The sequence below is a fragment of the Aotus nancymaae genome, unplaced genomic scaffold (assembly GCF_030222135.1).
Source record: "Aotus nancymaae isolate 86718 unplaced genomic scaffold, 86718_ANA_hifiasm-v0.15.2.pri h1tg000040l, whole genome shotgun sequence".
In the NCBI taxonomy this organism is placed as follows: domain Eukaryota; kingdom Metazoa; phylum Chordata; class Mammalia; order Primates; family Aotidae; genus Aotus; species Aotus nancymaae.
In genome coordinates, this window is record NW_026988454.1 from 50,925,608 (window position 1) to 50,951,524 (window position 25,917).

General features: G+C 37.3%; 2 protein-coding genes across 2 annotated transcripts in view; one reads left to right on the forward strand and one right to left on the reverse strand.

Annotated features, from left to right (window-relative positions):
* Nucleotides 1-19,747, forward strand: part of TRAPPC3L (trafficking protein particle complex subunit 3L) — a 44,885-nt gene extending 25,138 nt beyond the window's left edge. Inside the window, exons 4-5 of the mRNA XM_012460423.2 lie at nt 15,576-15,761; nt 19,136-19,747. Of these exons, the coding sequence (XP_012315846.1) occupies nt 15,576-15,761; nt 19,136-19,255 (306 nt within the window). The 3' untranslated portion in view covers nt 19,256-19,747. The remainder of the gene's footprint in view (nt 1-15,575; nt 15,762-19,135) is intronic.
* On the reverse strand, nt 1,335-10,807 carry CALHM5 (calcium homeostasis modulator family member 5). Its single transcript, XM_012460422.3, has 2 exons — nt 10,151-10,807; nt 1,335-6,611 (listed from the first exon to the last, which is right to left on the reverse strand). Exons 1-2 carry the CDS (start codon nt 10,688-10,690, stop codon nt 6,222-6,224), a joined length of 930 nt encoding a protein of 309 aa, XP_012315845.1. The 5' UTR covers nt 10,691-10,807; the 3' UTR covers nt 1,335-6,221.
* Nucleotides 19,748-25,917: the final 6,170 nt, after the last annotated feature.

Consider the following 25,917-nt stretch of genomic DNA (forward strand, 5'->3'; position numbering starts at 1 on the left):
GACAGTTTTGATTGAAACAAAGTCCATCCCACCTTTAGTGAGGACAACAAACTTGTCTGTAGGGCAAGAGGTAGAGAAGAAAATCGTGTTTTTGAGGCCATTGCTCCAAAGAAGATGGAAATTTATATTTGTTTAATTGCTTGACTTCATCCATAGGGTCATGAAACCCACTCATAGTTAGCCAACTGTTTAAGGAAGTAACTCTTTCTAAAACACTGATTACTATCTCTCATGTTTCCTCCAGGACGCAAATACCAACAAACTCCTGGGAGAAATAATTGTGTTCTGTTGAAACCATCAGCAATTATTATAATTGCAGAAGCACATCTTTATGATAAAATATAGGCACACAGAATGTTTTTACAATGCAACTAGTCACTATTTTATAGGTTGTAAATTGCCAAAAATGCATATATCTTAAGGTACTGTTCTTAAGCAAAGTTATTGAATATCACCAGTTCTTATTTTGCTGACGTATTCCTATTTCTTGAAATGACCCAGTGAATGTGATTAGGTGAAGAAATTCATTCATTTTAATCTCAGCTTTAATTGTAATTTAAAACTTGTAAAGATTTCTCTTGGCATTGGTGTGGCTGTAGGTTCAGGAAACCTGAAACTATCAAAAGATAGCTGGCCAGAAAGAAAGGTGGACTCTAAAATCTATAAAATTTAAAGTTTGGAGACCATTTGAAATCTTTTATAAACTTTCCACTGCTAAAAATTCTTCTATATCCATTGTCATTTTTATCTAAGGAAATTAAAAAAAATAAAATGGAAAGTTTACTTAATTGATACAGTAGGAGCACAGTTTGAGCATAACTATCCTAAATATTTAGAAACCCAAGGTTAAAAAGCTGTTCAGGATGGGAAAGGGTCAAGGGGCCCAGACAGAGGCCAGGAAACTTGGAGATAGACCTCAATTCCCAAGAGGACACTAAGAATCCAACTGACTGAGAATTCACACACTACTGGCTCTAAGATTTAGGACAACAGAGTTGAAAGAGACTTTGAGATATACTCATTCAACATCCTTATTTTACAAATAAGGGAACATACTTTGAAAGGTTATATGAACACTCAAGAATGTACTAAAATCAGGTAGAATTTGTGTGATGGAAATTAGAATTAGACAAATGTAGGCCTAAAATGATGTTCTATAACTTAACAGTAGCTTAACCACCTTAGCCTTTTTGGACTCTAGTATTATATATACAAATAGAAAAGGTAATACCTCCCTCCCAGTATGCTTGTGAAACTTAAATGAAACAAGAGCCAAAACTTCAAGTTAACTTAGTTTTTTTAAATTAAATTAAATTCCAATAGGAGCATAGCAGTTTAGTTTTGAATTCAAAACAATATAGTTTATTGAAAATCATATAGCACAGAAAGGAAAATAAGTTGAAAATTTTCCAACTCTTTTATTGAAGTAAAACAAAATGATTCGCCACAATGAAAGGGTATAAATTTTAGCAGAAAATTGACCCAAAAAGATGTACCTGAAGGCTTATTTAACATTTTTGGACGTGAAAGATAAAGAAAGTAACCAATGAGAATATAGGATAAAACATCATGTTTGTAATAAAGAAAAAAATAAAGATAGCATCAGACATCAGGCTGTGGCTTCTCAGCAATATTCAGTGACAAAAGACAATGAAATGATGCTTACAGTACACTCACGTAGACAAAGTATGAACCAGCCAAGCTGTCCTTCAAGTAGAGAACAGGCCAACAGGCTAAATATGTAAGCATTCAGGGAATGACATTCCTGCGAGCCCTTGCTGAGAATGGTACTAGAAGGTAAACTCCAGCCAAGCAGGAGGTGATTGGCAAAACTTCAGCAAAATAACTGAGGTTAGCATATGAATTATTTTGTTGTGTACCTTATGAAATTTTTCAAACATATACAAATGTAAAGTGAATAATGTAATGAATTCCATGTACCTACCATCCAGCTTCAAAAGTTTCCATATTTTGCCATTCTTGTTTCATCTTTCAGCTTTCTCCCTAAACTTTTATTTTTCCTAGAGTAATTTTTTGTTTGTTTGGAGATAGAATCTTACTCTTGTTGCCTAGACTGGGGTGCAATGGCACAATCTTGGCTCACTGCAACCTCTGCCACCCAGGTTCAAGCGATTCTCCTGCCTCAGCTTCCTGAGTAGCTGGGATTACAGGCACTTGTCATCACCATGCCCAGCTAATTTTTTTTTTTTTTTTTTGTATTTTTAGTAGAGATAGGGTTTCACCATGCTGGCCATGCTGGTCTCGAACTCTTGACCTCAGGTGATCCACTCTCCTCAGCCTCCCAAAGTGCTGGGATTACAGGCATGAGCCACTGTGCCCGGCCTTTCCTAGAGTATTTTAGAGAAATTTCTAGACATCATGACAGTTCACACACAAATATTAAAATATGCATCTCTAACTGAAGAATTTTTTAAAAAACATAAACCAGCATGCCATTATCATGCATAGCAAAATTAATAATTCTCTAAAAGTCATCTAATATTCATTCATATTTCCCTAAATATCTCAAAGATATCTTGTTACAGTTGGTTGTTTGAAACAGGATACAAATAAGGTCTATATATCATCTCTGGTTATTAAGTCTCTTATATCTCCTTTATTCTCCTTTTATTAATATTGTTAATCTGTGGGGAAACTAAGTCATATGTAAGATGGAATGTTCTGTGTCTAGGTGTATCTGGTTGTCTTCTTGTAGTGCTAATTGCCTTGTTTCTGTTGCTCACATTTCCTATAAACTAGCAATGTAATGTCTAAATACTTGTAAACAAGTATTAGGTTTAGCTTTTTAGGAAACAATATTTCACAGTTGGTACTATGTATTTATTCTTGCCTTGCCTCATAAGGCACATAATATCTGGTTGTGATTTTTAGTGATGCTAATATAGATGAGTGGCTTCAAATTGCAAAAGGCCTGACCCCATTCAGCTTTCACCTAATAGTTTAGAATTCATTATTTATTGTCTAGATCCATTATGTCATTAGGGGTTGCAAAATGTTTACTTTCAAATTCTAAAAAGCCCTATAAACAAAAGAGAATTAGTAGAGACACAAAATTAATAAGCACAAGACAATAGCTTTTCATGTACTCAGATAACAATCACTTAGAAAGATACAGTGGGAAAAAGAAACCATTTACAATAGGAACAAAGAAAACACCTACAAATAGAGTTTACAAGAAACATGTAAAACTTATGTGAAGTAAACTTTAAACTATTCCCAAAGGACAAAAGGTATCCTTGAATGAATGGAAAGGCACTCCGAAGTCTTGGACAGGTTGATGACTGATTCAGTAGATCTGGAGTGCAGCTCGGGATTCTGAATTTCTTACAGCCTCCCCTCCCCAGAATACCCTGCTCTGTGCTGTAGAGCAGTTATTCTCAAGATGTAGTCCTTAGATCAGCAGAATCAGTATCACCTAAAAACCTGTTAAAATGCAGATTCTCTTGCCTCACCCCAGATCTATTGAATCAGACACTCTGGAGGTGGAGTTCAGCAATCCACATTTTAATAAGCCCTGCAGATGATTTTTATATGGACTAAAGTTTGAGAACCAGCACTCTAGCGTTATCAAATTTAACCTGAACAGGAATCAGCTAAGATCATGTTAAACTGCAGGCTTGAGTCAACAGGTTTTAGATACTGTCAGATTCTGCGTTTCTAACAAGCTTCTTCACGATACTGATACTTAAGGGCAGGCAAGTTTAAGTCAAGAAAGATTAAGAATGAGAATTCTTTGCTGAATTTTGTCTCCCTGCATTCTGAAAACTCTACCCCCTCACATCCCTAATCCGTGTATGTCCCTGCCACATACACACAAAGACGTCTGACCCTGCACCTCCAAGTTCCCAAGGATATTATACGTAGAAAAGACAAACATTTTTTTTTGACATTCACACTCAACACTGAACACTCCTTGCCACCAATTGTGTGGGTTTTCTCCCACACTGACAAATTCTGCAACACCAACTGGATATCTCACAATTCAATTCTGGCATTAACCAGTATAAAGTGCAGACCCGCAGCAGGTTAACGGCTCAGTCCCATAAGACCTCCCCCAGCTTCAGACGCTAGTCACAAATTACTCACATCTTCTGTCTGGCATGGCTACAAAGCAAAGGTTCCCATGATTTCCTTCTCAGATTTCATCATTTGCTAGAGCAGCTCACAGAACTCAGAGCCTTATTTACTATCGTCAGTCTATTATAAAACAATATAACTCAGAAACAGCCAGATGGAAGAGATGCACAGGAATAGGTTTGGGGGAAGGGGCACGGAGCTTCCATGCCCATTCTGGGCACACCATCCCTCATGTATTGAGCAATGCAGAAGCTCTCTGAACCTTGTCCTTTTGGGTTTTTATGGGACGCTTTATTCTTAGGCATGATTGATTAAATCACTATCCATTTGTGATCAACTCAACCTTCAGCTCCTCTCCCTTCCCCAAAGTCTGGGAGTGGGGCTGAAAGTTCCAACCCTCTAAACACATCGTTGGTTCCCCTGGCAACCAGATCCCATTCTGAGGCCATTTAGAAGCCCCTAACCATCAGTCATCTCATTAGCATACTACCAGACACATCACTTGGGAGGTCCCAAAGGTTTTAGGAGCTCTGCACGCAGAATGGGAGGAAAGACCAAATATATAATTCTTCTTATAAATGGCAATAATATAGACATGTTCTGGGTCATATACCTATAGGATTCAGTTTGCCATCATGTTTCATGGTAGTAAGTTTATATTCATGTTTCTCAAACTAGGGGATATAGACTCCCACTGATATAAGGTATGAGCCACAGTACAAAGCATAGTTCTTTTTTTAAGCATAATTCTACTCAGAGATTAAGAATTTATGTACATAAACACATACACATATATATGTATACATTAACATGGATATAGTACATTGTAGAATGCAAAATTTGCATTATTTCTGATAAGTGTAAGACTGCAATACAGTTTTATGTCAGTACTGCTTTGGACAGTGTCCCAGACCTTTAGTCAGGGCCAATTTACTCTACTATAGTCTGAATGTTTGTGTCTCCCCCAAATTCATACGTTGAAATCCTAACCCCAAAGCTGATGGTATTAAGAAGTAAAGCCTTTGAGAGGTAATTGGGTCATGAAGGTGGAGCCTCCAGGAATGGGATTAGTGCCTTCTGGAAAATGCTCGAGGGAGCTTATTTTCACTTTACACCACGGGAGGACGCTAGAAGTCAGCAAGCAGTTTGCAACCTGGAAAGCGGCTCTCACCAAAACCTGACCATGCTGGCACCCTGATCTCAGACTTCCCAGCCTCCAGAACTGTGAGAAACAAATTCCTATTTTTTATAAGCCACCTAATCTATGATATTTGGTTATAGTAGCCCAAACCCACTAAGATGTACCCACAGCCTAGTAAGCACTGTGCCTAAGGCCCACCATACTTTTAGGGGCCCACAAAAATGTTTTTAATTTCTTTTAAAATCAGAAGAAAATATATAAACTTAGGTTGAAGAAAATGCTAATATATTCACCTTTTATCAATGCAGTTATGAATATATATTTCTGCATATATATTTGTTATATATCTATATATTTATTACTACTATTTTGAAAGTAGGAAGTGGTTCACAAAGGCAAAAGTACATAAAATCCACAAAAATCATGATGCAGCTCTGCTTCCAGGGGCATATTTTCAGTATACAGTGAAAACGTGCGTAAAACTTTCAATTTTAGGCATCATATTCTTGCAACTAATTATTTTTGAGGACTGAGGTCTTCAGATTCTGAGGGATTTAATTCTATCCTGCTGATCACACTGCAGGAGCCACTGTGTAGGGCAATTTTGTTAAGAGTAACTTGCTCATTCACAAGCCATTGCCTCTGCCCCTAAATTCTGCAACCGATATTTACAGAAACTGATGAGCCCTCTCACATAAGTCTGTCTGTTGAATGATAAAATCTTAGATCTTGGAGCAACACTTGGGCCTACTGAGCCCACTCTCCACCAACGCAAGAGCACCTTTGTGACCCCCAGCATCAATTTGAGCACATTCTGATACTCCACTTGAGAGCTTCAAAGCAGTTTCCTTTGTGTTACTGTCTTGTAAAGATATGCTAAATGTAAGAAAATACAGAAGATACCGAGGTTGCTGGTGATACATTAGGAGGATCCCAAAATGAGCACACCACTCAACACCATGAGTCAGTGATGGTAGATGAACTACATATTGTGGGCAGTACCCACAAGAATCATTGTCGTCTCATCATTTTCAGAGTTAAGTTCCAGACCATTGTCCACCACTCTGTGGAGGGTGCTATAGTGTTGCCGGCTTTGGTCGAAAGAATGCAGCTCTGAAGCAGCCTCCCAGGCAGCAAACGTAGGCATGGGAAAGGCATCTGGCCTCTTGTTTTCAAAAAAGCATTTCAGGTTCCTCTCACTCAGCTTGTTGGCATAGTCCAGAAACGTATTTTCCAACTGCTCCTTCTCCCTTTGTGCATATGTCTTCCAAAAACTCAGCTGAAGATAGCTAACTTTAGATCGGCAGCGAGCATAACACGTGGTGAGCAGAGAGAAGAAAGATGCTGAACAAATCAGGCACCACCCTAGAATCTTAAGAAGAAAGAAATATTGAGTACATGTAAAAGCAAAGTCACTTAGGGAGCTGGGGTGGTATTATTGAGAAGTATATAGCTAAATTATTACCACAGTCTTTGGCATACCTCATTTGAAATCGTTCATCTTAATTTTTAAACACTTTAAACTCTTTTGAATTTGTTGGATTAACTCAAAATAAAGTTAGGGTTTACCTAATCTCTTTTCTCCTCCCCAACATTGCTGGTGCAAAGAAATAACCAGAAGGCAGGCATATGGAAAAGAGTACAAGGTATAGATTATATAAGACTTAGAGAAATCAAGCTCTAATAGTATTAGGTGTGAGAGGAAAAAATTCTGTGCATAAGTAAATGTGGTCATTTGAGCAAATGACCAGCTCCTCAGCCAGGTGTTTTTAGGCACTGATAAAAATATATACATGGCCAGTGACTAATTTTTTTTCTGTCATTACTCACTGTGCATGGAAAAGGGAGACAGATGATACATTCAGGAAGCTGAAGCTATAACAATTTAAAGGCTGAGAAAAACTTAGGATCATTCAAAACTTGAAAATTATTTGTCTTGATTTTTGGTAATTAGAAAAAAAAAACAAACTCCTGCATATGAAATAGTTCAGCTTTTTTTTCTTGTGAATTCTAAAAGCAAAAGTTTAAATAGCTCAAATTATCTTCTAACTTTTTTCCCTCTAATTCTGTTTTCATAATTGGAATTAATTTTGTATTTAGAAAACTAACACTTTTTCAAAGTGTCTCTGGACATTTAGCTTAAATGAGTCTTAATATTCTTTATTTTTATTTTTATTTATTTATTTATTTATTTAAAGATGGGGTTTCACCATGTTGGTCAGGCTGGTCTTGAACTCCCGACCTCAAGTGATCTGCCCTCCTTGGCCTCCAAAGTGCTTGGATTACAGGTGTGAGCCACCAAGCCAGGACAAGTATTAATATTCTTTAGCAGATGGGCCTATTTGAAAATAGAAATAATAATCTACAAATGAACCCATTCAAACCATAACAAAAGCACAAATAAGCTTTAAATTCATGGTTCCCAACCTCTGGCTCAGCTATGAAGTGTTTGTCCTCCCCCTCAACCTCTGCACCAATGCCAGTTCTGGACTGGCACTACTCAGGTTTAAATATAAACTTTCCCCTTACTATGCATATTCTTTGTATCTCAGTTTCTTCACTTGTGAAATAGGGGTTACTCACCTTGAAGGGTAATTTGGTGGACCTAATGAAATGATGCTGCACACATGCATTCATTAAGTTCTAGCTAATATTACATGCTGCGATTCTTCAAATGCATATACAGTTACGTAAATGTATTACTGAACTCATAATATCTTTCTGTACTTATAATTAATGAGTGAGGCACAACTGCCATCATGTGAAAGTCCTTGAATGGCTTGTGGTTGGCTACCTTAAATCTTCCTCTTTCCTTCATCATCTGTCTTCCTCTTTTTCCACAGCTGAGGCTTCTATAGGCCATCTCATCTTAGTATCTTAGCCAGTTCCACTGGAGTTATAAACTATTCCATCAGCTTTAGGTCCCCTTCCCCCTTTCACATGACCTTTGCATTGACTGATCCTTCCCCTCAATTCACAGTACCCAGAGTCAAACTAGAGCATGGTGGATGCTTCCATACCAGTCCTCAACAGTGTTCCATTGTCTATATGTCCTCCCCCAAACCCTGGCAGTTTTCCTCATTGACTTGGAACACCTAGTATGTACCAGAAGCTTTATGGCTCTTTATGTCTATCATCTCTAAATCTTCCAACAACTCTCCAAAGTAGATGATATTACCACGAACTATGAGAAAACTGGGATTCAGAGAGGTTGAACCACCAGTTCTAGGTCACATAGCTGGTGACTGGTAGCGTCAACATACAAACTCAAGGCCAGACGATTCCAAGACTGAGCTCTTTCCACTACTCCATTCTACCTTTGTTAAGAATAGAGAGTCATCCAGCTAGATAGTTTTTGTTTGTTTTTCTGCCCCACCCATGAATGAATGTACTTTTCCACCTCCAGCCACATGCCCAACTATTATTGGTCTGGACTATACGTTGCCTCCTGCCTGTCTGAACCTCTATAGTCAGCACCTGCTATTGATACAACTCCTCTTGCCTACATTTCTTATGCATCTTCCCACGGGAATCAGCCCCAGGTCCTTCTCGTTCTGATGAAAAATCAGCAGGTCAGTGTGTGCAGCCTAAGCTATGACATGATGTGCATGGTTTCCTTGTGCCTGTGTTTAGAGAAGAGGTGCTCACACAGTGAAAAGTGTTTGGGCCTTGCCCTGTCAAATGGAGGCTGGTGCCTGAGGACATAAACCATAAATCAATCATTCTATCATAAGAATTGTAAGTTATACCCTTCTTCAATAAAAGACACAAGACATTTGGGAGCCTGACATGTTTTATCTAAGATGTGCTTTATGCATTAAAGAAAAGATTTTGTTTTGGAGCATTTCTTGACATCAATTATGAAGAGTATGACTTTACCGCCAACCAGCTTTGTAATGTATGATTTTAAAAACAGACTTTGCCTTCATGTGTTGTTACCAAGGCAAATGCTTGTTGAAAAAGTAAAACAGTGCTATTTCAGTCCCTTTATTTTGAAACAGATAGCATTTCTGACAATTTGTGGATCTGCTTATGAACTCTTACTGCTTGTTTTGCTTTTGGGAATGCAATTCTTACTACTCATAAATGGGAAGCCAGTTCTTCCTAAGGCTGTACATCTGGATTTGTGTTTATGTGCCTGGAGGAATGACAGGCTACTTCCTCGTATCAATTAGATAAAGATATAATTTCCTTCTGTTAAATAAAACAATGCCCCGATCTTGAGCTTCTGAAGTAATTAAGAACTCCTTTAGCTGTATAGCACAGAGTATAGAACATAACCTCCCTAGAGAGTGTGGTCACATTTTCACTGAAGGCTATTTAAAGATTGCTGATTTCTACTTTACATGGAAAATTCTTCTCAGTCTTGACAGTATGTATACACAGAGATAGCAGTTGCCAGAAATCATTCAAGAGAATCTCTACGCTAATTATATTACACGCAACTTTGAAAAGTATTAACTCATTTCGTTCAGCTACATTTTAATAGATGAATAATGTATGTATGTGTTTGAGAAACTAACTTGAAGATAAATAATTGATAGAAGGCAGTAATTTCTAATTACAGCTCTGCCATTAACACTCAATTTATGATTCAGTGTTAGGTATTATTTATTTACAAAGGCAACCCAGGGAGACTGTTTTAAATTACTTAAGTATTTACATATGGGCAATCCAGAGGATATTTTCTTTTTGGAACAGGAAAAAAGATAATCCAGTCAGCAACTTCACTGAGCCATCCAGCCTTTAAAAAGCTTTTCCTGAGATAGCGTCAATGCTGCATTGTGTTTCAGTTTCCATTTAGTTTCAAAATATTCTGACAGGATACAGACTCAGCCCTGGCTGAAAGGAGGACAAAGAGAATACTTCAAGCTCACACTGGGAGAAAAAGGCGAGTTTGTCTTTTCTTACCTGAGACTGGGCCTGAAGGGACAGTTTCAGTTCTTCACTGATGGTGGGTAGCATGCTAGTTTTGCCACAAGATACTTTGTAAAGTTCTTCCCAGCACTCTTTGGGCTTACCCTTGCAAATCAGTTCCAGGAGTCCTGAACTTCTCGTTCCACTCATGGCACATACATAAAAAGTTCCATTTAGCAGAGCCACAGAAAGCCACATCACTGGAGCCACCAATGAGCTCAGGGTGATCTGGCCGAGGATGTAGAAGAAACGGCAGCTGTCGCCTCTGGGAAAGATTTTCCTGGGATTCACACAGCAGCCTGTGAACAGTCTCCATGACCTGTTGTTCAGAAAGAATCCCAGGATCAGTAACACCCAGGCAGGAGCAAAGAGGAAAACCAGCCCATAGGCCGTATTCTCAGTGCTGCAGGGGCACTTAAAAGCCACGACAGAAAAGAGACGCTCACTTCCCACAGTCAGCAGAGCCATGAAGCTATAACCGATAACAGTTTTCTGATTAAGGAAGAATTTTAAAATGCCCTGAAAAGCATCCATGTTGGAGATGCATAAGAGGGAAAATGCTATGCCTTTGTTATTGACAGAGCAGCTGTGGCAGTGCCCGAGGGTGGAGCTCTTTCTTCATTAGAAACAACAGTCCTTCTTCTCAGACTGAATTCAGCCAGATAAGGAAACAATGTCATTTCCCTAGGAATGAAAATTTCTCAACATGTTTAGATAATGCCTCCTACTGGTGAATATTGGGCTGTAATACTGCAGCCTAAATGCTGAGAGTAAATTCAAAGTGCACAGCCTCCATTTTTACATTCTTTCCATGTGGTTTGGATTGAAAACCAGAAAAGAAATTCTCACTCACACAAAATAATAGTCTAGGAATTTTCCAGTGTAAGGAATCAACATTAACAGAAAGATGTTTCAGCCAATTGATCAGGAGACAAATCAAATTTCCAAACCTAGAATTTTATGATGAAGTTTTTCTCTTGCTATGACTTAAGATTTAGAAGACAGGGATCTGCTTGCTTTTTCATATATATACACATTTTATATATATGTATATATATACACATTATATATATATGTGTATATATATATGACTTTTGGGGTACAAGTGGGTTTTGGTTACATGGATGAATTGCACACACACACACACACACACACACACGTATACAGTGGTGAATTCTGAGATTTTAGTGCACCTGTCACCCAATATGTGTACCCAATACGTATTTTTTTATCCCTCACTCCCCTCCCACTCTCCCTCTTTCTGAGTCTCCAGAGTCCATTATACCACTCCATATGCTTTATATACACATAGCTTGCCTCCTACTTATAAGTGAGAACTACGGTTTTTGGTTTTCCATTCCTGAGTTACCTCGCTTGGAATATCGGCCTTCAGCTCCATCGGGTTGCTGCAAAAGACATTATTTCATTATCTTTTTATGTCTGAGTAGTATTCCACGGTGTATATACGCCACATTTTCTTGTTTATCAGTTGATGGGTGCTTAGATTAGTTTCATATCTGTGCAATTGTGAATTGTTTTGTAATAAATATACATGTGCAGGTTTTTAAAAATATATATATATATAATGACTTATTTTCTTCTGGGTAGATACCCAGTAGTGGGATTGCTGGAATGAATAGTAAGTAGATCTACTCTTAGTTCTTAAAGAAATCTCCATGGCCAGGTGTGGTGGTTCATACCTGTAATCCTAGAATTTTGGGAGACAGGTGGATTGCTTGAGCCCAGGAGCTCAAGACCAGCCTGGGCAACATGGCGAATCTCCATCTCTATACAAAAAAAACAAACAAAAAAATTAGCCAGGCTTGGTGGCATGCACCTGTAGTCCCAGCTATTTGGGAAGCAGAGACGGGAGGATCACTTGAGTCCGGGAGGCTGAGGTTGTGGTGAGCCAAATCAGGCCACTCCATTCCAGTCTGGGTGACAGAGCAAGACCCTGTCTCAAAAATAAATGAATGAATGAATAAATAGATAAATCAAAGGAAAGAAAGAAATCTCTGTACTGTTTTTTATAGAGATTGTACTAATTTACATTCCTACCAGAATTCTACAAGCATTCTCTTTTCACCAAATTCATACCAACATCTATTGTTTTTTGCCTTTTTAGTAACAGCCATTATGGCTGAGGTAAAATGATATCTCGTGGTTTTAGGTTACATTTCCTTGAGCAGTTTTTAATGTTTCTTGGTCATTTGTATATATTCTTTTGAGAAGTGTCTATTGATGTCATTTGCCAACTTTTTGATGGGATTATTTGTCGTTTTCTTGCTGATTTGAGTTCCTTGTAGATAATGGGTATTCGTCCTTTGTCAGATGCATAGTTTACAAATATTTTCTCTCATTTTTTTGGGTTGCCTGTTTACTCTGATGTTTATTTCTTTTGCTGTACAGAAGCTTTTTGTTTAATTAGGTCCCATTTATTTATTCTTGGTTTTGTTGCATTTGCTTTTTGGGTCTTAGTCATAAATTCTTTGCCTAGGCCAATATCCAGAAGAGTTTTTATTAAGTTTTATTCTAGAAATTTTATGGTTTCATGTAAGTCTTTGATCCATCTTGAGTTGATTTTTGCATATGGTAAGTGACAAGTACCAGTTTCATTCTTCTATATGTGGCTATCTCCTTTTCCAAGCACCTTTTAATGGATAGAGTATCCTTTCTCTGATTTATGTTTTTGTATGCTTTGTCAAAGATCAGTTGGTTCTGGGTTCTGTATTCTGTTCTATTGGTCTATGTATCTACTTTTGTACCTGTACTAATCTGTTTTGATAGCTATACCTTTGTAGTATAGTTTGAAATCAGGTAATGTGATGCCTCTAGATTTATTTTTTTGCTTGAGATTGCTTTGGCTGTTGGGTTTTTTTGTTTGTTTGTTTATTTCATATGAATTTTAGAATTGCTTTTTTTCTAATTCTGTGAAGAATGATGTTGGTATTTTGATAGGAATTGCATTGAATCTGTAGATTGCTTTGGTCAGTATGGTGATTTTCACAATATTGATTCTTCTAATCCAGGGGCATGGCGTATTTTTCCCTGTGTTTGTGTCATCTATGACATCTTTCAGTAGTGTTTTATAGTTCTCCTTGTAGAGATCTTTCACCTCTTTGATTAAGTATATTCCTCAGTGGAGGTTTTTTTTTTTTTTTTTTGCAACTATTGTAAAAGGGATTGAGTTCTTGATTTGACTCTCAGCTTGGTTGTTGTTGGTGTATAGCAGGGCTACTGATTTGTGTACATTAGTTTTGTAAATTAAGACTTTACTAAATTCATTCATCAAACTTAGTTGTCTTTTGGAGGAGTGTTAAGGGGTTTTCTAGGTATATGATTAACCTTACAAACAGAGATAACTTGACTTCCTCTTTTCTGATTTTGATGCCCTTTATTTCTTTCTCTTGCCTAATTGCTATGGATGGGATTTTTATTTATAGCACTATGTTGAATAGAAGTGGTGAAAGTAGGCATCCCTGTCTTGTTGCACTTCTTAGGGGGAATGCCTTCAACTTTGCCTCTTTCATTTTCTATCTTCCTAAAATAGCTAGTGTTAGAGATCAAGTTTTAGGATTTGGGATATGTGCATTTTACATGGAAAAGTTTTGGGAGAGATTGAGTTTTGAAGGAAAATCAAAAGTAGAAGAGCCCTCTTCATTTCTTTCCTAGGCTATAAGAGAAACTTTTTGATTAGTATCTCTGTCCTTGACCTTATGCTCACTCCCACCCATAACCCTAAATCCAACCTCTATGCTGACAAGAACAGAATCCCCCTAAAACTGAAATTCAATTCTGCATTAGCCAGTTCACACCTTTGAGGCCCACAACTGCTTACAAGTTGATAGATGTAGAGTTTCCCTGAACCCCATCATGGTATTTTATGCTCATGACATGTTCCCACTACCTAGAATGTCTTTGTCACTTCCCTCCAGACCCCCAGTCTTGCCTACTTGGCAAACATTCAGTCAATACCATGCATTTTCTATGTTTGAGACTAAACATAGTCTCAAACACAGAATAGATGCCCATTCTATAATTTATCTTGCAAATGGCTACTGTGTGCCAGGTACTGTGCTAGACTGGTAGTGCTCAAGAAGTGTCTTTTGAAATAAATGAAGAATAAATGAGGAATCTCTTAGTTCTTCAGCTTATAAGTAATTTAAGAAAATTGCTTCCATTTCTCTCCTACACTGCTCTTAATTTTAAAAATTAATTAATTTCCACACTTGAAAGATGGCAACGTATCAAGCTGACAAAATTTTATTAATAAACTTTAAAGTCCAGGCCTGCGTGTTTTGCGAAAAGAAATTGCCTTGGATTAGGAACCAAGGAAGTTATAGCATGATCTTGGCAGTATCATTTGACTTCTCTGAACACCAGTTTACCTATTTGTGAAACTAAGGGCTTAAAAGACATAGTCTGCAAGATTTCTTCCATTTCCACATTGTAAAATTCTTCAAGCCCTATAAAACAGCAGACTTTTTGTGAAGTTACTTGATAATTCATTTATGTGCCTCCCACTACTACCACTTGCTCCTTAGAGATTTGTCTTCCACAATAGAGTAGTCCCCTGTTACCCACAGGGGATACCTGCAATTAAGACCCCTAGTAGATACCTAAAACTTCAGATAGTATCAAACCCTGTATATACTATGTTTTTCAAAAATCTGCTAACTAAGGCAGCTACTAAGTGACCCATGGGCAGGTCATAGCATAAACAGTGTGAATACACTGGACAAAGGGATGATGCATGTTCTGGGCAGTATGGAGAGGGGACAGTGAGAGGTTTCATCACACTACGCAGAAGCACAACTTAAAACGTATGAATTGTTTATTTCTGGAATTTTCTACCTAATATTTTCAAACAATATTGACCACAGGTAATTGAGAGCACAGATAAGGGACGACTACTCCAAAATTATTCCCTCCACTTCCCGAAATGAATTATTGGGTCTAATCTGTGTCTAATCTGTCCCTAGTATCCTCTGCTTTGATTGTCACCTTACTGTTGTGGCAAATGTGTCCTGGGTCCCTTCTAATCCAGGGTTTTATACTTTGCTAGGATCAGTGTGGCAAATATCAGCTGATATATTGATGCCTAAATAGTGTTTTAATTTCTTACTCCCCTAAAGGATATATAACTTTTAAAACATTGATTGAAAATAATGCTTTAATGTAGTTTTTTACAAGCCATATTATTTCCACAGAAATTAGCCTCTTACAAGTAAAAGCATTAAAAAATTTCACATTATAGGATCAATAAATTGCAAAGCTAAGGGTGAAGCCAGACTTCCTGACTATAGACTCCATGTGTTTAACCATTGTGCAGTAATGCCAATCACAGGGTATTTGCTTAGTCTGCTAATAGTTATTGGTTCTAGACCAAGTTTTAGTAATTTCGTTTTCTTATTATCAGGTTGCTTTCAAGATGTACCTGGGAATTACACCAAGTGTGACCTGTAACAATTCAAGCAGAAATGAATTTTCCCTGATTCTAGACAAGAATCCTCTGGTGGAGTTCGTGGAAGAGCTCCCTGCTGGGCGATCTTCTCTGTGCTACTGCAACTTACTCTGTGGGATTATCAGAGGTGCCTTGGAAATGGTAAAGTTGAATAAGTGAAGAATGAATGGAGACTCTCTTAGTCCTTCTAAGGCTAAGATAAGATAACCAATACATATAATTCATTTTGCTAGGTATATTGGCTATCTAATGGTATGTTACAAATTACCCCCAAAATGTAGCAGCTTACAAAAACAAACATTTATTATCTCACACAGTTTCTGAGAATCAGAAATCTGGGAGCAGCTTAGCTAGGTGGTTGTCACTCAAAGTCTTTCATGGCTTAATACACATGCAGTCAGGCTGCTGGCCAGGGCTACAACCTCTGTTGACTTGACTGAGGCTGGAGAATCTACCTCCAAGCTCACTCACATAGCCCCAGTGCCTTACTGGCAGTTGTCAGGAGGCTTCATGAAGTTCCTAGCCACATGGACCTCTTCGTAGATCTAATCACAATATGGCTACTTATGCTGCCAACCCTGGTGCCTGGTGGGAGGGGGTTATCTGAGGGTGTGAATGACAGGAGGTAGGGATCATTGCAGGCTATTTTAGAGGCCGGATTTTACACCTGAATTATTCATTGGTTTAACTAAAACGTTATTAATATCTGCTAAGTGTCAGGTACTGAGTATGCACAGATGAACAAGACACAGTTGCTGCCCTTAAATAATCTTCAGTCTAATGGAAAATCAGATGTACGAAGAAGTATAATTAAGGCTATGAAATGATCTGTGGCAGTAAAGACTTCCTAGACTTCCTAAGGAAACTCTTAGTTGGCTTTTGAAGGAAGAAAAATAGGAGTTAGATAAAAGCCTTGGGTAAGAGGAGCAGGAGAAAATAATATAACAGGTAGAAGAATCAGCATGTCCAAAGGTATAAAGATTGTTTGAATCAAGGAACAAGGAACTTCAATTAGTTCAGTATGACTGACATATAAATTGAAAGGCAGATTGTCATGAGAAAGGAGGTTTAAATTCTTTACAGAAGCCTGACTTTTAAAAAAGGGATTCATATGACAAGCTTTCAAATTGAGATTTTTATATTGAAAGCAACAGAAAGTCAATACAGGTCTATAAACAGTGGAGTAATATTTTGAAATTTGTGTTTTAGGAATTTCATTTCTTTATCAACCAAATGAAAGTATATCAGAGGGAACAATGCTGAAGGAAAGAATGAGGGCACTTTGTAAGTTATGATGGTAACCTCAGGTAGAACCAGAACAGAGCCCTTACAGCAGAAATGGGGAGAGGAAGACCATTTGACCAACAACAAAAAGAACAGATAAGACTAGGTTAGGAATTGGCTGAAAGGGACGAAATTGCAAAAAAGATTCAAGAATGACTTGTAGGTTTCTGAGCAACCTGTAGGGATGGTTGTACTATTAAACCAAGAACAAAACTAAGAGTAGTACATTTGGGCTTGGTAGAGACAAAGCGAGGTGTTCAATTTTGAGCCTGCTGGGGTTGAGGTGTTTAACACATACAAGTGAGGCTATCGAGCAAGCAGTTGTTTATCCCTGTTTGAGGCTCACAGAGAGACATTAATTGAAAAAGCATCAGAATTGGAAAAGAATGACTAGGCAGAGTCTGTAGAGCAAGAAGCAAAGGGAATAACAGAACTGTAGGAAGCAATAAAATATAATAACTAGGTTAAACAGAGAGCACAAAGGCTGAAAAGGATACTAAGAAAGAGAAATCAGAGGTAGGAAAAAATGGAGTCATAGAAATAAGGAAGGAAAGCATTTCAAGAAGAGGGAGTGATTAATAAGAACAAGTACAGCAGAGAGTCTAAGTTAAACCAGACCTGAAATATATTCACAACATTTAGGAACCGAAAGACCCGGGAAGGCCTTGGTAAAAGCTCTTTTGGGAAAGTGGAGGGAAAGAAGAAAATCTGTCGCAGATTGGTGAGCCAACAGTTTAAGAAGAGGAGTCTCATTTTCCCAGAAGCTTAGCTTTTGAGAATGGTGGGACCAGATAGTAACCAAAGTCTTGCCATGTAATGAGCTACCCAGTAACGAGGCATGCATGTAATTTTTAATTATTTGTGATAGTTAGGGGAAAATAGAATAACAAATAATAAAAAATAAAAAACAATAGAAATAATGTATTGTTCACACAGATTCTCCATGTTTCTACCCTAACATCTTTTTAGATTTGTCCTATAGTCAGTGGCCATGATATCAAGGAAGGGATGGGAAAGCATTCTGGGAGTTTATGGGCAAAGGGAGAAACAATAAAACCAAGTAAAAAATAGGGTAACAATGTCTTCAACTCTTATAGATAACAGTTGATTATATTTGCTGAATGATAGCTGGTATCAGACCTCATGTGGCCCCAAATACCCAAATAGCTTCAATATCGTCTCCCTGTTAATTTATTTTCTGTTAAATTTTGACAAAGACTTAAAAAACCTTATGGAAGAAAAAGTTGAGGATGAATTTTTGCCTCTGTATTTCCAAGTGCAATCTACATCCTTCTATTAAATGGTAGGTATTGCAAGGACCCCAGTATGGGCTGGATAATTTGGTACACTGATGGTTTAACAAATTGAGGCTGGCTAGCTAAGAAATTCTTAGTGAGGGAGGGGAGTGAGTCAGGTAAGATTCAATGAATATTATTTAATTGCCTGCTACATGTAGGCATTTTTCACGTATTATTTGCTTTCACTAGGTGCTTTTACTTATTTATCTTATTTATTCCAATAAGTCAAAGTAACTCTCAACAAATACACTATAGGTCAGCAGCATCATTGTGCTCTTATGTGAACACATTTTAATGAATACAGAAGTAAACCCTGCTTACTTCAGTGTCTGGGAAATGGGAAATACCTTACAGAGGAAAAGAAGGCCTGAGTATCAAATATTCATGTCTGTAATTTCAATCTTTAATTTTATATCTATAATTCATTTAATTGATATTTTTCTTAAAGCTCACAAAGCCATAAGTGCTGCTAAATGTTGTTGGGACAAGTGATTATGCTATTTAGCTAACGACAGAATGATTTGGGGCAAATCTGTTTGAGAGCAATCAAGAATCCATTTATCCTTGGAAATTCTGCTGGCTAAGCGCACTGGGTCAAGGTTATCTTCGAGCTGAGAATTTGTGTTCTTCTGAAGATGGATCCATAGTTCAGCATTGCACAGTGAGCTAAGCTTGGGAGAGGCTTATATGTCTGGGTGTCCCAGTCATCCTAGTTGGCCTGGACCACCCTTCTCTTTGCAGATTCACACCACAGAGCTGACACACTGCTGGACCATTTCTGAAGGACACTTCATAAAGGGTCCTTCGTCCACAGAACAAGCTATTTTTAAAATAATTTCATGCGGAAAGTAACAAAAACTGAAAAAAGACTGAGAAAAATTTTCTATTTTTTTAAATTAAATGACACAAACCTGTTCTTTTATTCTTTCCTAGGTTCATTTGGCTGCTGATGTTACATTCTTGCAAGACAGATTAAAAGGTGACAGTGTGACAGAAATAGGAATAACGTTTCTAAAAAAACGAGAGGAGAAAAAATATAGACGGAAAAAATGAAGAACAGCATGGAAAATGCCACAGGGTGGCTAGTTGAGTTAATATTAGCTAAACATGTATAGGCATAGAAATTTTGAATTGCTTAATAACATGAGCTTTGAAAGGCTTATAAATCACCAGAAATGTGAAATGCAGGACATGAGAATTTAAAGGGCTTTTTTTTCCTTTTGCTTATAAATCACACATTTTCAGTCTCACGTCCACAAGATTTCATATGCAAATAACTACCTATAGATAGCAAGCAGGAATTCCACATATTACGCTGCCCATCCTCAGAGAAGCTATTCATTCCATTTACGTATGGTAATGGGGAAAAAAAGCACCACCAATACAAACAGTTATGTATTTATCTCTTCGCTGAAAAAAAATGAATGAAACGATACAGCATAGAGTTTACTGTATATGGACAGTAGTTTCTAGATACCGTATATTGCATTCCTTATAGCAACAGTTCCATTTGTAATGCTTTTCCATATTTATAAAAAAAGATGTGATTTTTCTCATATATTAGCTTGGCTTATAGCTTTAGCTTCCTGAAGCTACCCTTGGTTTGTAATCACCAAGTTAAGCTATTTATTCAATGATGATTTTGAAACATTTATAAATAGCATTTAATATTAATTAATTTTAATTAATTTAGTTTTAATATAGCTGATATTAACCAAATTCTTCCTTTTCTCATAAAATATTGCTTGATGGTCAGGTAAGGAAATTTCTAAAACAAGGGATAAAATTCTCTGGAAATACTTTCTTACCCCAAAGCTTATTAATTTAGCATTTCTACCATCATTTTTATCTCCTAAAAAATCTTCCAGAGAATGTTTTCTCTGTGACCAGAATACATTTAAAATTCAAAGGTACTGGGTTAAATACACAGTAATCTTCACCAGACCATTGACACACAAGGGCAGCCTATAGGCAGCCCAGAATCTACTAGGTTCTGCAGAAAGCCCAAACTGTAAGTGCAAGTTATAATTAGCGTGATACCACCCTACAGAATTGGAGAAAGTATTTTTAAACTACCTATCTGACACCCTCATGTTATTAATAACCAGAAAATATAAGGAGTTCAAACAACTCCATAGGAAAAAAAAACAATAAAATGGGCAAAAGATCTGAATAGACATTTCTCAAAAGAAGACACAGAAATAGCAAACAGATATATGAAAAGGTGCACAGCATCATTGATCATCAGAGAAATGCAAATCAAAACTATAATGAGATAACATCTCACCCTAGGTTAATGTGGCTTTTATCCAAAACAGGCAATAATGAATACTTGCAAAGATGTGGAGAAGAGGGAACACTGCTACACTGTTGGTGGGAATATAAATTAGTATAACCACGATGGAGAATGGTTTGGAGGTCCCTCATAAAACAACAAATAGAACTGTCATATGATCTAGCAATCCTACTGCTGGGAATATACCAAAAATAAAGGAAATCAGTGTATCAAAAAGATATCTGCACTCACTTGTTTATTGTAGCACTATTCACAATAGCTAAGGTTTGGAAGGAATCTTAGTGTTCTTCAATAGATGAATGAATAAAGAAAATGTGGTACATATACACAATGGAGTACTATTTGGCCATAAAGAAGAATAAGATCCTGTCATTTGCAACAGCATGGATGGAACTAGAGATGATTATGCTCAGGAAAATATGTCAGGACAGAAATACAGACTGCATATTCTTACTTATTTGTAGGAGCTAAAAACTAAAACAATGGAACTCATGAAGATATAGAGTAAAATGATAGATAACAGAGGCTGGCAAGCGTAGTGTCAGGAGGAGTGGAGATGGTTAATGGGAACAAAAATATAGTTATATAGAATGAATAGGACCTGCTCCAGACATGGTGGATCAGGCATAAGCCTGTAATCCCCACACTTTGGGATGTCTAAGTGAGAGGATTGCTTAAGCCCAGGAGTTTGAGACCAGCCTGGGTAACATAGACTCCTGTCTCTACAGAAAACAATTCCATATATATATGCACCATATATATATATATTGCATACCTGTGGTCCCAGCTGCTCGGAAAGCTGAGGTGGGAGGCCAGGAGATTGAGGCTGCAGTAAGCCATGATCGTGCCACTGTGCTCCAGCCTGGGCAACAGAGTGAGACACTGTCTTAAAAAAAAAACAAAGAAAGAGAACAAGAGTGAATAAGATCTAGTGTTTGATAGTACAACATGGTGACTGTAGTTGATAAAAATTTTTTGTACATTTATTAATAATTAAGATTATAAATGGATTGTTTGTGACAAAAGAGATAAATGCTTGAGGTGATGGATACCCCATTTACCCAAAGTGATTGTTGTGCATTGTATGCCTATGTGAAAATATCTCATGTATCCCATAAATATATATACCTACTATGTACCCACAAAAAATAAAAATTTAAAAATAATCTATCAAAATAAATAAAACTTGTGTAAGTGACATGTTAGTGAAAGACATCAACTCGGATTCAGGAACCAGTTCTGAGACCCAGTTCAGTTCTGTTTCTAGGGGCTTCAGCTGATCCTGAGTTGTGACTGATTCTAGGCAAGGCACATAATCTCTCGGTCTCACTCTCTTTCTCTCTTCCCCCACCCCTTTAAAATCAGGGCATTGGATGCAATAAAGATCTAAAACTGTATCAATGGGTTTAAATGACATAAATGACCACTGAAATTCTACATTTTTGGACCATAGAACACTGCAGAGAAATTGTTTGTTCCCCACCTACTCAACTGCCTCTTCAAAGGGACATTGCAATAGGCATAAAGGACGAAATAGGGTCATTGGCACACAGATGCAGCATCAATGGAACTCTGCTACACAGAAGACCAGGAGTAGAATCTGGAAGAAGATATTTGACACAATGTCATGTATTTTAAACTGATGCTTCCATAAGAATTCTTGCCAATAATCTATCCCAAAGCTTCTTTTTAGGATTTTTTTTCATCTTCTGCTCAGTTGCCTCTTTCTCATTTATAATATATGCATTCCTCCTAGAAACCCAAGATATTCATGCCTAAGGCCCTCTCTCTTAAATCAGCATCCAACTAGCTATCCTAAAAACATTCCATGCCTTGGAGTATTCTCCCACACCTGTCTATACCTTCCTTTTCTTTCTCTCCTAACCCAACCATCAAAAGTCCCTTGGCCCAGTGTCTTTGTTCCCCACCCTGCTGAAGGCAGCTTAATCTGGTATTCTCAGTGATGCTGAGTTTTGGAACTGATGATGGCTTCAGGATGAGGTTTGTTCCCCATCCCTTGTTTTTCTCACCCTGGAAGGAGGGGAGCCTCTTGGCACTGAATATATGCTATGAAAAGCAAACTATATAACTAGGAGAATGGCTTGTGTTCAGTAGGTGGGTGCATCCTGAAGAATGTGAGAACCTAGAGAGTTGGGTCTTTCTGATGAAGGGCTTGAGGAAGTTGCACAGTGTAACTATAGGATTATTTATTTTTATTCTACAAAAGCCTTTACTCTGAACACAAAAATCTTGAACAAACCAGATAATTTTTTCAATCATCTTGGCAAAGCCAAAGTGGAAGAAATGTTTGGGGCAGAGAGAGAGTTCAGTGCTATCCAAATGAAACAACCAGATGTTGCCCAATTAGAATTATGAGAACCACCTTTATCATTTTGTATTTTCTTATGGCCATATTAAATAATAAAAAGAAATAAGTGACATTTGTTTTAATAATATATCATTTATTTTAATTATCCAAAATTTTATTTCAATATAACAATAAATATTATCTATAATAATAATAAATATCATTATTATTACTATTTTTGGTAGAGATGGAGGTCTTGCTTTGTTGCTCAGACTGGTCTTAAATCCTGGCCTCAAGTAATCCTCCCACCTTGACCTCCCAAAGTGTTGGGATTATAGGAATGAGCTACACACACAAGGCCATATAAAAATTTTTAATGAGACATTTTATGTTATTTTTTTATATTAGGTCTTTGAACTCCAGTGTGTATTTGACATTCTCAGTCCATCTCAACTCATGGTAACTTTTCAACGGCTGGAGTGAAATATAGTTTTACCAAAATAATAAAGTTGTGTTTAGTGGTGTTTAACAGCTTCAATTTTTAAATCTAAATTAATTCAAATTAAACTGAATTTAAAATTCAGTCACACTAGTCATATTTTACATGTTCAATAGCCATGTGTATCTAGTGACTACTCTAATGGATGACACAGGTCTGGAATCCCCAGTCAAAGATTTGTTGTGTCTCCTTGACTTTTGACACAAAGAATGAATGGAGAGGATCCAGTACCATGGAGAGAAAGAGAGGAAATGGGTAGAATAGAAAAAAAATTTTTAAAATCAGGGCAGTAAGACTGTCAGAGACCCATGAAATGCTCTCTCTTCATCAACTGAGCAGTGACCCATAGAAACAATAAAGAGAGATTACACATCTTCTCCTGGGCTCCAAGTATGCTTTTATCATCATTGTGTAAAGCTGGGTTTTTCTGATAAAGGGCTTGAGAAAGTTGCACAGCATAACTACAGGGTTGTATAATATTTTTATTTCATAAAAGCCTTTACTCTAAACCCAAAACCTTGATTAAGCAGAAATTTTTTTGTCAGCAAAGCAAAAGAGGAGGAAATGTTTGGGGCAGAGACATAGTGCAGTGCTCTTAAATGACCACACCAGATATTGCCCAAGCTGTTAACTGAGAAGGCCTGCTTTGGTTGTTTATTCACTGTTTGCAGTTGCCAGGAATCAGAAATACCTCCCTCGGCGTCCTGTACATTTATTTACTGTCTTCTAAAACCTCTCCATTTCATTTATTAGCTGTTAGGAGCCTGGATCTCTTTAGCAGTCAGAATGAATGATGATGAATAAGTGGAAAGTTTCCTCTTCTCCCTGTTTATGAGAGACAAAAGGAGAAATTTGGAAAATCAAATGCTTTAAATAAGAGAATGATATTAAAACTTTTGTAACCGAAGAGACTACTTTAAGAAAGATTTGCTACTACTTTAACAAAGATCTGCTAAATGTTAACTAACATAGTAAATGTTAAAAGATATGATATTACTCATTGTTAAGTGTCTCCAATTGGGCTGTAGACTCTGGGTGGTTGTTATATTTCAGTTTACTTCACCAGCTTTGGAAGCTAATATCTCTTCAGTAACACTGAAGAAGTCTGTGATGGATGCATCCTCCCAGCTCTGGAAACATCATATGACAAAAGACTCAGTATTTTTCTTATTAAGAGAGAGAGCCAAATTTTGTTTACTCCACTTAGTTACATATTCTTTGAAAAATCTGATCAGTATCTGCATTTCTTCATCCTAATAAACCTTCCAGAACTTTAGCTGGACATAACCAGTGGTCAACTAATATGGTCTATGACAAACCACCAACAGACAGTAAGGGATATAGCAGGTAGAATGTACCAGTGTGTGATCTCAGAAGGAAATGGCCAATTCTTATTCAGCCAGTTAGCAAGTGTCACCCTAAAATTGAAAACAAGACACAGCCACAACAATCATTAGCAAAATTTTACTTTTCATTAGAAAAGAAGAGCTGAACAAAACATATCAAAAGTTGGAGCCCCTTTACAGAAAAACAGTTAGGAAATAGATCTTCTGGGGTAATTCTTGTTCTCCCTTGAATTCAGGCCCTGTCTTTCCCAGTTAAATCTTTATTTGTGTCCCAGGGATGAAGCCAACTTGATCGTGGTGGATAAGCTTTTTGATGTGTTGCTGGATTCGGTTTGCCAGTACTTTATTTAGGAGTTTTACATCGATGCCCTTCAGGGATATTGGCCTGAATTTTATTTATTTATTTATTTTGTTGCATCTCTGCCAGATTTTGGTATTAGAATGATGCTGCTCTCATCAAATGAGTTAGGGAGGAGTCCCTCTTTTTCTATTGTTTGGAATAGTTTCAGAAGGAATGGTACCAGCTCTTCTTTGTACTTCTGGTAGAATTCGGCTGTGAATCCGTCTGGTCCTGGACTTTTTTTGGTTGGTAGGCTATCAGTTACTGCCTCAATCTCAGTATTGGTCTATTCAGGAATATTGCTATTGGTCTTGTCAGGAATTTGACTTCTTGGTTTAGTCTTGGGAGGGTGTATATGTTCAGAAATCTATCCATTTCTTCTAGATTTTTCCAGTTTATTTACATAGAAGTGTTTATAGTATTTTCTGATGGTAGTTTGTATTTCTGTGGGATCAGTGGTGATATCCCCTTTGTCATTTTTTATTGCATCTATTTGATTCTTCTTTCTTTTCTTCTTTATTAGTCTGACTAGCAGTCTGTCTATTTTGCTGATCTTTTCAAAAAACCAGCTTCTGGATTCACTGATTTTTGAAGGGTTTTTTTGTGTCTCTGTCCCTTCAGTTCTGCTCTGATCTTAGTTATTTATTGTCTTCTGCTAGCTTTTAAGTTTGTTTGCACTTGCTTCTCTAGTTCTTTTAATTGTGATGTTTGTGTATCGATCTCAGATTTTTCCAGCTTTCTGATGTGGGCATTTAGTGCTGTAAATTTCCTGCTTAACACTGCTTTAGCTGTGTTCCAGAGATTCTGGTATGTTGTCCCTTTGTTCTCATTGATTTCAAAGAACTTCTTCATTTCTGCCTTAATTTTGTTATTTACCCAGTAGTCATTCAGGAGCAGGTTGTTCAATTTCCATGTAGTTGTGCAAT

Excerpts from the sequence above, each read along its gene's own strand:
- CALHM5 (XM_012460422.3), bottom strand. The coding sequence starts at position 10,690 with ATGGATGCTTTTCAGGGCATTTTAAAATTCTTCCTTAATCAGAAAACT. Across the intron at positions 6,612-10,150 it reads CCCTTCAGGCCCAGTCTCAG|ATTCTAGGGTGGTGCCTGAT; the intron begins GTAAGAAAAGAC and ends TTTCTTCTTAAG.